The following is a 17,092-nucleotide window of genomic DNA, read 5'->3' as shown; positions in this document are numbered from 1 at the left end:
CTGGTGGGTAACAGACGTCTCCGAAAACGTCGGAGCGCTTTTGAAAGTATGTGGTGTCTTGATAAACTGAGCAGATATTTGAGGTTTACACAGCTACATTCTCACCTGAAAATATGTTAAACGTTTATTTTGTGACCCAGAAAGAATAATAAGAGTAATATTAAAACTAACTAGCGGCCGCCATTTATGTAAACTGAGCTGGGCTGCGCTATGAATTCTGGGACACTGCTTCTTCTTCTTCGGGGTTTAACGGCAGCTGGCATCCTTGTACATGCAGTGCTGCCATCTTCTGCTTCAGTCCGTTATTACACTCTTAAATCCTACTACTTATTCCTGCGTCTTTTGTGATCTTACAAAGCTTCGAACGACGCGTCAACTATTAAATTAGTTGTCGACGATTTTGATAGTGGACGTAATCGTGACTAGTCGACTAATCGTGGCAGCCCTACAGCCCATCAATCAATCCATCTAGATCTATTGATCCATATATCTATTAATTTATATCAACCCACTTATCATATATCATCACCTACCTACTTATCAGTCCATCTACCATCAGTCTAACCGATCCAGCTAACATCTATTCATCCATTCATCTACCTATTTATATCCATATCAATCAATTGATCACTTCATCTTTCCATTGATCCATGCATCAACTATGTGTCTATTGACAGATCTACCTGTCTATTTGTAAATGGTAAATAGACTGATATACATATGGACTTGGTGCTTTTCTACTCTCTACAACCTGCTATTCACACCCATTCAAACAAGCACTTTCTTCTAGAAGAGTAAGTTATTTACTTACCTTCTAGCTAACATTCACACCTAGATGGAAGCATCTGGTTTAATGCCCAATGCATCTGTGGTCTTGCTCAATTTGGCATGCAGACTGGAGCCAGGGATCAAACCACCAACCTTCCGATCAGTAGATGCTCTGCTCTACCTCCTGACAGCCACCCCGTTAATCCATCCATCCATTTATTTGTCAGGGACAATGCACACAAACTGAGCTCATATGACCTGATTTAACTACTAGTTAATTTCGTGTTAAATTAATGGCCTAAACCTTGCAGCTTTGCTACATGTCATCTTTTCTCACGTTCCTATCTGAGTCAGGAATCATGTCAAAACATGTCAGCATTTTCTTTCACCTAAATACCGGAGAAGTCCCACAAACCCCGGATTCTTTTCTCCCCCAACCACTTTCCCTGTTTCCATTCTTTCATCTCCTCTCCCTCCTCCCCACTGCGGCCTTCGGTTAAAAACAAATGTTTGACTAATGTGAAGCGCAGATGAAAGGGTGAGTCGAGATGAAAGGGCTTTGTCATAAAGTCGTGTTTACGCTGTCAAAATCATCAAACGTGATGTCAGGCTCTCTTGTAATTATCATTTTAATTTCCTTACGTATTCTCCTTCTGCCACGTAACTCCAGCCTTTGCCTCGCTGAGTCGGTGGGTATTTCCTGTTGTTCTGTCGCCTCATCTCTATGAGTTTTAGACATTTACCAGATTGCTGACAGAGTATGACAGAGCATTTATAGAGACGTATATAAAAATGAAATTGGGTATGACAGAGCGAGATAACCTTGATCTGTGCGGAGAGACTGAGCAAAAGGTAGGTTAACACAGAGAGAGACAGACTCATGCCTGCATCCACACCAATGGCTTTCTAATTAAATTAAACTAACATTCATGTTTGGACTGTGGGAGGAAACCAGAGCACCCAGACCCAACCGAAGCTGCCAAATTACAGACCTGAACCCAAACCGAGGCTTTACTTCTTTGGCTCTTTCTGCTCTACAGTGCATATTAGTCTTCTTCATTATTACAAAATCATAGAGAAAAAGAGCTCTATGTCTCTATACTGAGACCTCCCATATTTCGCTTGATAAAGGGAAACCTGTACGTGGAAAGCAGCAGTAAGACCGGAGCACAGCACAGATAAGCCATCAACTGTATGAAAGGCGGGCCTGAGGGGGAGGTGGTTGCAAAGCTGTCTGCAGAGTAAGTGGGGGAGGCTATATGGGATGAGCTGAGCCACCCGCTGAGCAGCAGAATCTAAATTAAAGTGTTTTAAAAGCAAAAAGCACCAAATTTTGCCTTCACCAGCTTGGTTGTTAAACCTGACGTGGAATGAGAGGTTTACGTGTAACTGAAGACACAGCGTGTTCACTGGGTAACAACTAGTCATGTACCATTCATTAGTCACTGAGTATACTTTGGATAATTGTGCTTTTAGACTCTAATAATGAACGTTCCCCATCTTTTTGCAACCAGATAAGTCGCCCCCTGCTGGGCATGAAAAAGAATGCAGGCTCACTTTTTAGACCAGGCAGACTACATCCATTTTTACGTTGTGACACTGGTTTATCCAGACTTTGAAGACACTGTGAGTTTACAGATAAAATGTACTTTCTTTTACCAAAATATTTTGTTACTGCTGCACATTTATTAAATGATTTTTCCTCTTAAATTCACACAGATACATATTCTTCGTACAGGAATCACTCAAAATAGCTTAAGTGAGATGCAACAAAGAAAGTCAAGCAGTTTGACTCTATAAATACTGACGTGGAATTAATCGCTTCTGTTTCGCACCAGTTAAGATTCATGCTATGTGTAGTTCACTGGCGCCCCCTAAACGGGTTTTTTGGTACTGAAGTTCTAAAGATTTGGTGCTTCCATTTACAGTTGCACACATCAAAATGGTCGAATAAAACTAACATTTTAAATGCTTCTTCCGGGTTCATGTAACTGTTATCATGGCTGGCAAATGTAATATAAACATAGGCGCATGTACACCTGCATGTACAGAGGAGCTTCCTATTCCATCAGTCGCTGTAAATAAACTGTTTGATCTTTGTCCGCTTCCCATTAAAGACGCTGCTTTTCACACAAGTAAACACACAAATCTTGCTAACACATTAGCTGGACAGGAAGCAGGGACGGGAAACTCTGGGAAGAACAGGAAATAATGATCCAAAAGTTGAAGAATGTCCTCCTGCATGCTCCGTGGCTGCCCACCACTGAGGGAAGCCAAAACACACTCACACACACTGCAGCTGAAATTAACAAAAGGTCTCTGAAAACAGGAAGTACTATAGAAGAGACATTTCCAGGTCGGGCCAACAAAACATCCCCAAACTTCACTTCCAGAAATATATTGGAAAAATCATCCCTCGCTTAAAAACACCCCAAAATATGTAAAGAGACAAAAATACTCCGAGGTGACAACACTTTGAAAAGGAGGGCAGAGGGCTGGCAAGCGTAGAAACGGAAAACTATTCTTATCAGAGAACACAGACGCTTAAAAAAGGCTCTTATGTTTCATTTATGTAGGAAAATGTGTGAATGAGATGTTCATTTCATTTTTTAAGAGATACAACACCGCAGCAGAGGAAATGATGTTCCTATAGATGTATGAAGCTAACCTTTTATGCAAAACATATTTGTGAGTTAGAAAAGAGCTTCAAAATGTCTACTGAAAGCCATCAAAGTCCAGTAAGACAGGTGTACAGAGGCGCAGGTAATTTCCACAGTGGAAGGTGGAACAGGTGATATTTACAGACTGTTCATAAAAGACAGACATAGTGGAGCCAATGCAGAAGTGCCTTAAACCTGGATTCTTTTGAATGGCCAGCAGGGGGCGACTCCCCTAGCTGCACAGAGACTTCAGGTTGTACGGACGTCTGGGAAAATTACTGGCTTCATTCTTGATTTATAATCTCTGTAAAAATATTTCTAGTGAGTTTATGATCCAAATCGCTCATTACAACATGGAGCTCACTTTGAAAATTATTTTCACATTTATGTAAAATAGATTATAAAGCAAACTGTTTCCATATGGATAGCTAGCGTTGTTATTTACACTGGCATTTCCCTCCTTTGACATATCAAAAGAAGTATATGTCAGTCATATCGAATTCACATGAAGAACTCCCCTATATAATATGTTGCAGATGATCATATCTACATAAGCATGTCTTCATGTATGCTAGTGTGATTTTTATTATATAGTGTGGCTAATTCTGGGGCTGTTTTGGGGTAATTAAGGACAAAAATGCTCTTTACTGCCCTGTCCTTCATAAAATAATGTTCAAATTCATGTTTTTTTGCTTTTCTGTTAAAAGAAGCATTTTTAAGACAGTGGTTGTCTTAATTAAGAGAAAATACAGCAGCAGTTAACAACAGTGTGGGTCTCTTTCACCCTCAGCTGGCTTGTTAAAGGAGCCATAAAGCATCACTCCTGAAAATAAAAGCTAAAATGGACCCAAACACACTCCCCTTTTCTTACCCTCCACTGAACTGCTGGGCAGGCCAGTAAAATCCTGCGGTTTGCCAGATTTAGCCTGTGGGCCTTCCTTTGGCCTGCTCCTCTTTCAGCAACAGGACAATGTAGTAAGTCTGATCTGAATGTGTTTTATTTAAAGAATAAACAATGGCGCTAAGAATGGCGAGAAACAGATAGAAAACAGACTAAATGCAACATCTCTGTAGCAGCCGACAGGCACGAGAGTGAAGTCCTTACTGTAAATGCAATGGAAAGCTGTCAGACACAATACGCCCTTTTGTAAATCATACACAAGCCTCTATTTCAAAGCTTTCCAAGCAGAGTTTAGCAAAAAAAAGAAAAAGAAAAAAAGAAGTAGTGCAAAAAAAGTTGCACAAAAGTACTATTATCAAAATCATCATCTCTCCTCGCCAACTCCACATTTCCTTCCACTGAATTTACATCTCATAATTAAATCCACAGTGTGTACATTTTCCCCACAGGCCCCATCGGCTGAAAAGACCATTTATTCAGAGGCCACTACTGTACAGGGGACCCCCGGTGAGTGACTTCCTGATGTTTCCACAGGCAAACGTGTTGAGCACATTATAATCCACAATATTACTCCCCATGTAAGGCCGTTTAGACCATTTGAGCTTTAATTGAGCTTAGAATAACAGAACGAGTGTGCAGGATAATTTCTCACCTTTATTAAACACATACACATGTGCATACAGATGTAAAAACATAGCAGTGCTTTAGTTTGGTGGGGAAAAAAGAAATGAAATGTAAATTATATGTAGTCTTGCCAAATTTTTACAAAACAAGATGATTGGTTGAAAGATTCCCTTTAGGTTGCCAAGCAAAAAGACAAAACGGGCACAAGCTTAGGTTCCAGAAGAGGGCGCTGTTCAGGCCTTGTCAGACTATGAGCTTGTAAAGCGCTGATCAACCTGAAACATTTCCTGTGCTTGATGAGGCCCTCATCTTTTTTTGTATGGAGAAAAAGACACAAACTTCAGAAACTATTCAGCTGTCATTCTCAGCTTGTACAGCTTCTTATAAGTACTGCTCGTTTTTACAACGTGTCGTTTTCAATGCAAACGACACATACAGTTCGTATACCTCTTTGCAACTGACTGATCTCTAGGCCCATGTGAATGGGGCTACAGCAGCTACTTACAACCATTAGCAGTACTTATTTTTTCCAAAATGACCAGTAGTTACCAAGTAGTTGCCAGCAAGTCTCGAGGTCTGTGTAACTGGGACATAAGCAAGCTAGCTAACCACTGGATTAGCACAATAGCTTCTTATCCAAATATAGTAAATTCTAGCTTCTAAAAACTAACATGTTGTGACCAAAACACTAACATGGAGGATTCAAAATGTGTCCAAAAGTCATTATGTAACGTTACAGTGGCTACGTCCATACTTTTACACTACCTGTAACTCTGGTGGATAAAAACATGTTATAAGCTACTTGCGGTTGCTCCCTTGCTACAAGGGGTCACCACAGCTAGCAGCTCGGCATGTTTCATTTACCGAATGACTTTCCTGATGCAACCCCAAAGTGGATTTGTGTCTCCAGCTAGAATAAACCAATAATTGTGCAAACCACTGCACCACCAGTGGCACCAATGGATAAAAAGATGCTAAAATGCCAAATGTGCCACACAAAATAAATAAATGGTAGGCCTTTATATACCTTGGTGACCAGCCGAAGCAACATCTATGTGCAGGAAAACACTGCTGTTCTGCTCTTTTTTTTTTAATAATGAAAGCACACAAAAAATGGGTGTTGAGTTAACTGAAACTGTAAACTTATGAACTGTGAACTAATCTTCCACATTTTGCAGTTTCAAGTATTCATACAAACACTTTAACGCTACTAAATTAGTCTGATGTGAATCTAATGGCAAAAGAGGGACTTTCTGTTCAGCTAGCCACTTTTTGGCATCACCGAGTCCAAGCCAAAAATATCTGTCCCACCAAACCACAGCATGTCACGCTTTTTACACATTCCCACTAAGTAGTAAGGAACACGAACGTCCATCCATTTACATCTCTGCACCAACAGCCCCTATGTGTTACTAAAAGAGGTGGTAATGAGTTTTGGCTTTTGACTAAGGGCCCTTTTCCACTGTTAAAAGTATACAAGCAGAGCCAAGTGTGCAAATGTGAGCATTTCATCATCCCTGGCCAGCCAGTATGTGTGTGTGTGTGTGTGCAGTACTTTCAGAGGGTTCCTTGTTCCTGTACAGTAATGACTAAAACCAGACTGGCAGGCGGGTGACGTGACTGGCACAGCGTCAGGGTCAAAGTGCAACACAGTCCCACCTAATACAGAGGCTGTGATTGGTCATTAGTGTCAGTAACGTGTCAATCACAGGGGGTTTAATTTATGTGTGGGCGACCAAAATAAGAGCACTCCAGCCAAAAAAAACAAATAATACCTCTTTATGGGCACAGACAGAGAAACACGCAGGCTAATGGCACAGAAATGCTGATTCATACAGAGGAGCTTGCACAGATTGAAGGAGGTTATAATACTGAATGTCATCTTTACAAGGCTATGCTGTTTTATGAGTTTTAAGCTGAGATGCGCCCACATTTTTAACCACCTGAGCTCCAAACAGTCAGAGAAGAGGGTGAGGGGGGAAATCTTTAACGTTAACTTTAATTAAAGTTCATTCAGTTAGTTAATTCATCCATTTTCTAACCGAAGGCTCCCTATTTCTTGGCCACAGTTTCAGCTGTTCTGGGACATAAAAGTGTTCCCACCAATTAGGAGACCAGCTCTAACAGAGGGTGCAGACTGCATGATACTACTGCAGTGGAGGATGGCCATTGTTAACGACGATTTATAATTCTAACTCATACAAAAACAGAGGTGGACATAAGTTTAGGTGGAACTTTTTTTCTTTTAGCTGCTGTACATAATTTGCAGAGAAATCCTTCTTAAAGACTCCATGCACTTTGGTTTAATTTGCCATTCTTCACTAATGTATAGTCTATCTCTCAGATATAAAACGGTGAGCTTTTCTGACTATAATTGCTTCCTCAGACATGGTGACCATTGTAACGGCAAAAATCATGTGCATTCTGAGCACAGACCGCCTGTAGAGGAAGATCATTTCCTCCACCTGCCAATTGCTGCATATTATGCCGTCACCCACACTGTAAACATTATCCTTTCATCTTCCTGCGTTTATCCAGGTCCAACATGCAACAGTCCAACAGATGCCAAGATTAATCTCCAGCCCTTCTGATGGGAGGCCAAGGTGTTTCCCCAAATCAGCCAAGAGAAAATGACCTGAAACACCTCACCCATGAAGCACCCTAGTCAGATGCGTGAATCGCCCCAACGGGCTCCTTTCGATGTGGAGGAATACACGCTTGACTCTGAGCCCCTACCAAATGGCCAATCTCCGCATCCTGCCTCTAAGTTCTCATTGCCACAACTTGTATCTGCAATCTCATTCTTTCAATGATAAATCAAGGGTGGGAACGTAGATGAAATGCTTGCTTTCAGGCTCAGATCTCTTTCTGTCACCAGACTAGACCGATCTGTCCAGTCTCACTCACAATCCACACTGAGCTTGCAGACATATTGTTCATGCAAATTTCATAACAAATAAGAGTAGGATCTGAGCTTTAGATAGAAGGATTACTTCATAGGTTTTGTTCAGTTTAATGACATCTTCATGTGCAAATTTTCCAAGTGTACATTTACTGTTGCAACTTAGTGGATGAAGGCTGAAATCTAACACATGGTTATATATAATAGTTTCTTTTTTTGCAGGGAGAGAAAAGAAAAAGCTTTCCCTGTTTCCGTACGCTTTGTTGTTTTTATCAACTTTTCTCTCACACTGGCGTTGATTTTTCCATACTACCTAACTTACTTAAGATGTAAATCCAAGATATTAGTGGTGTTACAACTACTGCTTTGTCTCCTTGGACAGCTTCGGACAGCTGTTTGGCAGCAACGCGCCTTGTTCTGGCCTTGAAACCAGACCAGCCGTCCAGCACCTCCGGGTTTTCTGCTCCTGTTTCTGCAGCAGGCGGATTAATTGTGTTAGGCATGCACACAACAGTATTTACACCCACATGCGTACTACACTGTACATCATATTCAGCAGGCTCAGGCTGACAGATCGACCAGTGGACAGACAGAAATGTCTTTAGGAATGCAACTGGCGATGAGAACTCTCCCAGTGAAACCCACAGTGGGTGCTGGTGTCTGGTATGTGTTGCATGTCTGACTGCTGGGGCTTTCCCAAAGCTGTGTGAGAGCCGACATGTGTCCACACATATGCTAAACACTCAACACTAACAGTCTGATCGGTTACATAGATACGCTGTAGATGTACTGCCAAGTTAGCAGCTTCAGACTTTCTGGATATTTACAGCTTAAATTTAAAACTTTTTCAGATGTTATGGAAAAACATGCAGCTCGTTTCTTCATTTATTTGGCAAAATGTCCGATTTTTGTTGTTTTAATGCAATTCTCAGAGCTCTGGTTGATATTATTAGCTGCTAAATTGGTCTGAGCAGCAATTTAAGATGAAACATATAGGTTTAGTCTATACAAATAGCCCTTAACCCTTTCCCCTATAAAGATGAGCTCCCCTGTACTCTTAAAGACGAGTTCTGAACCCTCAGTATATCAATAAAGATGTGCTTTGATGACGATTTGAACAGTTTCCAAGGGTTTTCCAAGGGTAGCTGCATAGGCAGGGACCACTCTCACTAACCACTAATTCACACCCGGTCATTTTGTTGTAAAAGCAGGCCTGAAATATGAGCGAGACTACTCACATCGGAAGAGAGAAACAAGGGTTATTCAAAGTAGGCTCAAAGTCAATCAAGCCAACAAAAGTACCAGAATAAATATCCCCAAATCAAATCGCTGATAAGACTGTGACGTGTCATCACATGGGTCAGAAGTATTAAAGTTAAAAAGGTTTCAAATGAACGTATTCTTAATGACATTTACCAATACAAATGGTAGTATGACTATTACTAATCTGTCAAAACATTTTAGAGTATCAGGCCAGCCATTAACTCAACTCCAGTTACTCATTCTGTGTGCTCTGAACTAATTGCTTGTTTGCAGTCATAGAAACAGGTACGGCCTCCCCGAACGACCCCGTAACAGAGCGCCCATTGTTGAAACACTTTATTACACTGATCAACCAGTATTTTGCTGCTGGGAGTCAACTGTACTTTAACAAATTTTACTTGCTGACATCACTTGCGAACTCATTTTCATTACCTGTTTTTTGGTTTGTTTTATTTTTTTCCCCAGTTATGACATGCCAACTGTTGGACAACTTAGGATGGCTGGACAGAAATAGCGATGCCCTTCAGCATTCAAGAAATAAGTCTGGTCTCAAGGAAAGTGACGCCAAGTATAGGTAAGGTTGGTCCTGAATCAGCAGCAATGGGAAGCATTAACACAGGTTATCCAGAATTTTGTTGGCAATCACAGAGCAGAGAATTATGCTGAGCTTGTGGATAACACAATGAAAACATAGCAGCTCATGAGTGCCAGAATGACACTGAAGACGCACTTACCTCAAGTGTTTTTCCACCAAATCTTGAAGATGTTAGCAGGCAGGACAGATTTGATGTAAGATAGAAAAGTGATGGAGAACTGATATCAGGGAGATTTTGATCCGGGCGTGATTGCGGACTACTGTTGGTTCTTGCGAAAGACAGATGGCTGTGCAGCACAAGCACAAAAGCAAGCATCTAAAAACAGTTTCGAGCACGCTGATCCCTGGTGTGTTTTCAGAATTAAAACTATTTTTGTTAGAAATAATTACAATTCAAATGTAATTACAGTTAAAATTCCTGTCATTGCGTCGATTTATTATACTGATATTCAAAACTGTCAAAACGTCAGTGATAACAAAAACCTGACACGCAAATTAAATTAGATTTCATATCTGAACTCACTGTAAAAGAACTTGATAAATAGCTGAAGTTCACAGTTCAATCAAAGCAGCAATCGGTTGAGTCCAGCTCCTGACAATTTAAATGCCAGAGCTCAGATCTGCTGCTCTTTTCCCCCTGCACTTTTTTAATCCACATTAAGATGCCAACTGGAGTTCAGTTGACGGGCTGAAACTGTTCCCGTCATTAGCTCCAGCTCCAAAGCCAAAACACAAACAATGTTTTTTTGCCCTTTGTGTGTCTGTGTGTTTTTGTGCACAAATTTCTACCCTTTTACTATGTCTCAATAAGGTGTATCCTTGTGTTAATCAATACAGCGTGTTTACACTGCATATTACTCCTAAACAGACCTTTCAAGCTGCTGAGGAGTGTGCACCACTTCAACTTGCAGTTACACTTCTGTGAAGGTGCACGTCAAGCTACAGTGTAGGGTACAGGAGCTGCGCTGGAGCCTGCGCCTTAGACTACACACAACCCCACACATCCCATGAATCAAACATTAAAGTTCTGAGGAGAAACAATGCGTAGCTGTTTTTAGCAGAAAGCTCTGACAAGCACGCAAAGTACCTAAATGATAAACAGAAAACACAGGTGGGATTTATCTGCTATAGAGCAAGATTGTTCTTTCTGGAAAGGACCATAAACGGTGCTTAAAGAGAGTTGACGTCAAGAGTTACAACCATGAAGTGAATGCAAAAGTCCAAGTCAGAGCAAGTGTCAGTTAAAATCTTCTGGATGTGTACACAGTCCTGTGAGTTTTTGAATAACGGCAATTATGACTTTTAAATAAAGCACTAAGGATATACAACTGCTGGTGTAGATGTCAACAAACACACACACAAGCAGAGTCACCTATACTCAGCCCTCACTGCTCATCGGTTTCCTTTCAGACACCCTGAAAGTCAAAGGTGACTTCCCGTGAAAAACATCTTAAGTGTGAGAACGCGGCTTTTAGGTGCCGATGAACCGGGGAAAAGGACGGCGACTTCCTCCCTCACCTTCCTTCCCAATGCTGAGAATCAAACTAAACACGATATTAGGGGTCAACAAGTCAAAGAAGACGAATGAGCCAACGTTCACTGTGAAGCCACGAAATTACTTGTTGATGAAGTTTATGTACGAGTGCCGTTGATTTAACTATTATGGTTGTTTTTTTAAACTATTATTATTTTTTGAAATCTGCAATCTCAGCTTGGGAGCTTGACATGCCTCAAAATAAAAGCAGAGAGGCTGACGGGAATGATGCTGTGAATAGGCCGAATGCTGAATGGCTGAAAAATAAAAGAGAAAGGAAGCGACAACTTTGTTCACCGTGAAGAAAAAGAAGCCGAAAAACAAAAACAAACACAAAGAAGTGCCTCGAAGGGCAATGACAGCGGCTGAAGAGGACGTATTAAATGTTTTTAAGCTCGAGTTTCACATCATCTCATTTCTAAGACGAAGAACATTAGCCCCTGCTGCAGAGACCAAACTAAAGGCCCGGCAATATCATAAGAGTGAACCGCATTACTCCTTTGACACTGCCCCCTGGTGATAGTACACTGTTACAGCATGCACACGGCAGTCTGCAAAGCACGTGAATGTACATTGTACAAGGTTAAAATACCAATACTACAATCTAAATATCGTATAAAACGAGCCAAATGAAACATGTGGTACCTGCTGTAATGACCCTTTGTAAATTAACCGCAGCCGAAGCACACTATCTTAACGATACTATAATGTGGCTATCGGGTAACTGATAATAGTTAACCAGTCACAACATTTGGCAACACCTCCTTGAGCCTGGTTCAGCCACAGCTTTCTTCCTTTTAAAAGGGAGTTTTTCCTTCCCACCGTCTCCAAGTGCTGCTCATAGGGGACAGTCTGACTGTTGGGGGTTTCTCTCTAATATTGTAGGGTCTTTACCTTAAAGGTGAAGTGTACTGACTTCAAAAATATGCACTGACCAGGTTAAGAGTTGTGGTAACTGTTCAGTACTTTAATGATGTTGACATAAACTAGTTAAATCAATTAGTATCTGAGTCTTGATTTATTTTGACAAACCTTACTCAGTAATGACCCTTCAGGTCACCTCCTTGTTGCCAACTGGTGCCTTTTCCTTCCCCTTTAGAGCTTTCTTCCCCAGAAAAGGAGCACCGGGTAAAAAAATTGACAGTGCTGCTCTGTAACCGATCTCCTGCACTCGTTGGTTTCCCACTGCTCAGCAGCTGCAAACACATGAAGCCCTCGCTCTGAGAACAAAGTAAGAGCCTTTCTGTTTCTTCTGACTTTCTCTCTCAGCACAATCTCACATGTAAATACAGCCAAGAATCACAGCAAAGTCATTATCTTTACCAAAACTGCAGGGGGACTTTGTTGGACGATGTTGCAGTGATAACCTCATTCGTGAGCCCGTTCGCCGAGGTTCTTTGTTAGAGGTAATTACACATTAAAATATTATCTCAGCTTGTTCTTGTTCAGTTCCTCTCACCGTTGCAAACTTTTATTTAAATAAACGAACTAAATAAATAAATGAACTCTCACGAATGCTGGTATAGCTGCTTCTGCAGCAGCGCCGAATCCGAGTGTGTGTGAGAGGTATGCGTAGCTTCTGATTTTGTCAAATGACATCTCCACCCACAGCTCTGTCTGCTAACCCTAGCATGAACCTCTCGTGGATCTGTGTAGTTCTCACAGCGTTTACCTCCTGACTGTGAGCTTCAGTATCCTGTAGGATCCCTTAATGAGAATCAGGGCTTCTTGTCTGCTGCCGTAGAGGGGGGATCCGTTTATGTTAATGAGTTCATCACCAACTTTCAGCTTCTTGCAGTGGGCAGCCTTCCCTCCGTCCTCGATCTGCAGACAAAGACACGATTTGGTTGAGATGAAAGAGGACACTTGGAAGGCAAACAGAAGGACATTCAAGAAAAAAAGAAATCATTCTAATAATAAAAAAGTCACTCAAAGACACATCAGCGCTGCCAGAACGACTCCTTTAAAGCCCATTTTGAAGACATTTTTTGTTAAACTGTCTTTGTCCCCCTGGCAACTTCACCCTAAACAGCATCTCCAAAAACAGCCCGAACCAAACATCCCACAGAAACCCATCACATTCCCCTGTAATAGACTCTGTGTGTGTGTTTGGCACAGAGGTGACTGCGGGTCACACAGTGGTGAAGGCTGTGCCGTTAATGCATTGCTGGGATGTTTCAGGGTGTTTTTTAGGCTGCAGAGAAGTGAGACATTGACGATTGTGCGGTGCAGTGTGGTGAGAGGTTTCAGTTCAGCCATAAATCTCACACACACACACACACACACACGAAGAGGAAAAAGCATGAAAGAAATAAAAGACAGGAACACACAGACGGACGGGGCAAATGACCTGCTTACTGAGCGGACCACCGGCAGGAAGACAGTCAGGCCAACAATGACAGAAAAATCAGGACGGATCTTTTTTTGTCATTTATTTTTGCTGCGGTTTTATTCCCACATTTAGAGAAGTACTGGAACAACATGCTCATGCATCCAAAGAAGAAATATGCATGTCACTGCAAATGCACTATAACGCTTCTGCTGGCACCTCGTTTCAGTAGTACTAACGCTTCCACATAGATAGTGTGTCATCAGTGACAGTAGCTCATTGGAAAAGCAGGGTGGAAAATGCGCGCTGTTTACCTACACTTAAAAATGCTGCAGCCTGGGAGCATCAATAAAACAGTTGTTTCCTCGATCATCGGAAACATTACTGTAAATTCTCTTAAAACATCAAAAAGTATCAAACCATCAAGTTGTCAGAACTTTTCCATCACAAAGTACCGGATCGCTTCTCATGATATCTGTACTACAAACCACATGAGAATGTCTGCTTATTGGCTAGCTGTGAACAAAGCAAATGCAGGAAGTCATTGGTTGATTGTATGGTTTACTGCTGCAGTGTGTGTACTCTCCAGGTCTGCAGTACTCTGTGGCATCCCCGATGCAACGCATACCTGCTACTCTGCTCAGACCTGCGACGTACACCTGGTAGTTTAGTCGAGGCTGGACCACGTTCTCTCTATAAACGAACCGTTTTAGAGTTTAGATTCGAAACTTGACAGAGTCCGTGCAGTCGCCGTTGTCCGATCTCCACACACAAACCACAGCAAGGAGTAAAACAAACCCGAGTTCGTTTTAAACAGAAAGTGGTGCAGGTGTGAACGCACTCTAATGATTACGTCGTATTTTTCAGCTGACTGTCTGCATCCACACCTGCATGCCTCACAGAAACCGCTGCATTAGAGGGGGAGGAAGTCTTTTAGTGACCAACCATCATGTACAATCCAACGCGCCAGAACAGAATCAGTGGACAAGCTTTATTTTGAAAGTTTGAACGTTTATCTCATCTTGCATTTTCTCAACCGGATAACTTGTTGGCCAATCTGGTTTGTCATATTTTAGTCCTGCTTATACAACAAAATGACTGGGTGTGCCTCAGAAGTTAAGTGAGGGTGGTCTCTGCCTATGCAGCTACACTTGGAAAACCCTTGGAAACTATTCTAAAGGTCATTAAACCACATCTTTATTGACGTATGCTGAGGTGTCAAAAACCATTGTTACAGGTGATGCACAGGCGAGGTCGTCAAGTTTTGGGTTGTGTGTTAATCGGTCAACTCAAACACTTTGTCATCTTTTATAAGTATGTTGGCACTGTCATGCATTTTTTTCTCTCACTGCCTCTTGAGCTAAAACAGTTTTAAAAATGTACCGTTTTGCAAAAAAACAACAACAAACAAACCAATAAGCACAAGTGAGGGTGGCAACAGATTTCTGTTCACAAACCACTGTCTTAATTTAAATGTGTTTAAACTAAAGACACTGATACTGGGTAATCTGGGAACACAAAACTTTGTTTCAGAGATAAGTGATAAAATGCTGTTGGTATGTATCTAATAATAATCATTAGATACATAATAATCCCGGGCCGCCCCCCACCCCCAAATTTCACAACCCTCAAATAGTGACTGAAATCCTTTTTCTTCTTTGGCTTTGTCAGAGGTCACCAGGCAGCTAGAAGCTGGTTTTATTATCCATCACTTTCAGATATCAACCCCAGGTGAATTCCACTATTAACCCAGAATAAATGCTCTTTAAAGATGTCTCCGGGGCAAACGTAAAGGAATATATTCCAGGGTGGAAACGGAGAGCAGACTTGCCCCTCCTTTTATTAATCATTCATTCATTCACTTTTTTGCTTTTACTGCTTCAGAAAAAAAAAAATCAAAGGAATGCGTGTCATGGAAACACAGGTCTGATTTCACGGTTTCAGGATTTTACAGACACGCAGCGGGGGACTCGGCCCTGTGAGCCAACTCAAACATAAAGTGAGATCTTTCACATATTAACTCATTCTTTCTGCCGAGCTCTCCTGGGTCTGATGCTGTCATCGACTTCAAAGGTTAAATATTTTCATCCAAACATGAAAAACTTTAAGCAGTTAGTCACATTTGAAAGGGACACTTTTATCACAACTTTGGGTTTTGGTAGCACTCTGTTTCCGTGCTGTTTTAAAACTATTTTAAGAGTCCAATTTAAGAATGATGACTTAGTGACTTAGGGTAAGTCATCAGGTCTTTCTAATATGCATTGGCCTGTGTCCATTTATCATACCTGAGAGGAACAATGCCAGAAATTGTTTTCTATCATCACCCCTAATTATAGCAAACAGATGACAAAAAACACCCCCCTGGAAAACCCTGCTGGAGCATCTATTAACAGTTGTTGTGGAAGGACCTAAAACAGTAACATCAATGGTGATGAAGGTTGGGTCAGGTCGGCAGATTGAGGTGTTACTCTCTCAAGTCAGAATTTTTTCAGGTAAGTATTATATAGGGTTTTCCAGGTTGGCTGTCAAATTATACCGTGCAAATGTCTTAAGACACTCCTTACTGTTTTGTATTTGCTTCCAAGGACTCTGTCTCAAGCAACAGTGCTCAAGCCTTTTGGCATTGGCTGCCTTTTTTTCACTCACTTTCAGTCCTTTCCTTGTACCTGACCAGGGATAATTTTATGACTTAATATTTAACTATTAATCATTCAAGGATAACAAAGGGCACCTAACTCAAGAGATGAACCTGTTTAATTCTGCACATAACAGTTAACTTCACAGGAAACCAATTTTAAACTGTATCTTTAGGCATTTTATTATTAGCAGCCTGTCACAAAAACATCAACAGATTGTGACCCATCCTGTAATACCATGCTGAAACTATCTGATTAGTTGCCAAACACACTGCCAGTGCATTAAAGAAACATAACTGGAAAGAAAAACACTGTGAAACATTATCCTCCCCAGAGCCAGGACCTCAGCATTACTGAAGCTGTTTGGGATCATCTAAAGCAGTAATTTTCAAACTGTGGTAGGTGTACCACTAGTGGTACTTGAACTCTCTCTGGTGGTGTGCAGGAAGTCTCCATTTTTTAAAGATTAAATAATATACCATTGTGGAGGTATGCAAAGACTACACAAGAGCTTTGAGTCCTCTATGAAGAGCAGCCTTTGCTTATCGCCAGCTGTCGTGGCCACTACAGAGTGCTTGCGGGCTCGTTTCCCTGGGCCTTGAAACTGCAAAGGCAGCACGGCGCTGTTAAGTTGATGGTAAAAACGCAGCCCTTTTCCACAGTGTCACCGTGCCGAGATCCTAGCCACCATCGATGAGTCAAAGGCCCCCAGGAGAATCGGTGGGGGTGCGGGAGATGCCATCAGTAAGTCGGGAACTATCGCCTGGATGCCGAAACTCCTGGTAGCCAGGAGAATCCGATCCACTTCTTCTGCGAGTGAGCGGTAATCCTTCGCGGCCAGCAACGGGGAGTTGGGTGGGTCATAAGTGTGGTACTTCAA

At 41.6% G+C, this 17,092-nt stretch overlaps 1 protein-coding gene across 1 annotated transcript in view; it reads right to left on the bottom strand.

Moving 5' to 3' along the window:
* Nucleotides 1-17,092, bottom strand: part of shroom4 (shroom family member 4) — a 97,368-nt gene that overhangs the window by 47,954 nt on the left and 32,322 nt on the right. Inside the window, exon 2 of the mRNA XM_040012579.1 lies at nucleotides 12,920-13,071. Coding sequence (XP_039868513.1) covers nucleotides 12,920-13,071 — 152 coding nt within the window. The remainder of the gene's footprint in view (nucleotides 1-12,919; nucleotides 13,072-17,092) is intronic.

The sequence above is a fragment of the Simochromis diagramma genome, unplaced genomic scaffold (genome assembly GCF_900408965.1).
Source record: "Simochromis diagramma unplaced genomic scaffold, fSimDia1.1 OVJJ01000612.1, whole genome shotgun sequence".
NCBI lineage: Eukaryota > Metazoa > Chordata > Actinopteri > Cichliformes > Cichlidae > Simochromis > Simochromis diagramma.
This window is presented reverse-complemented; position numbering and strand designations above follow the sequence as displayed.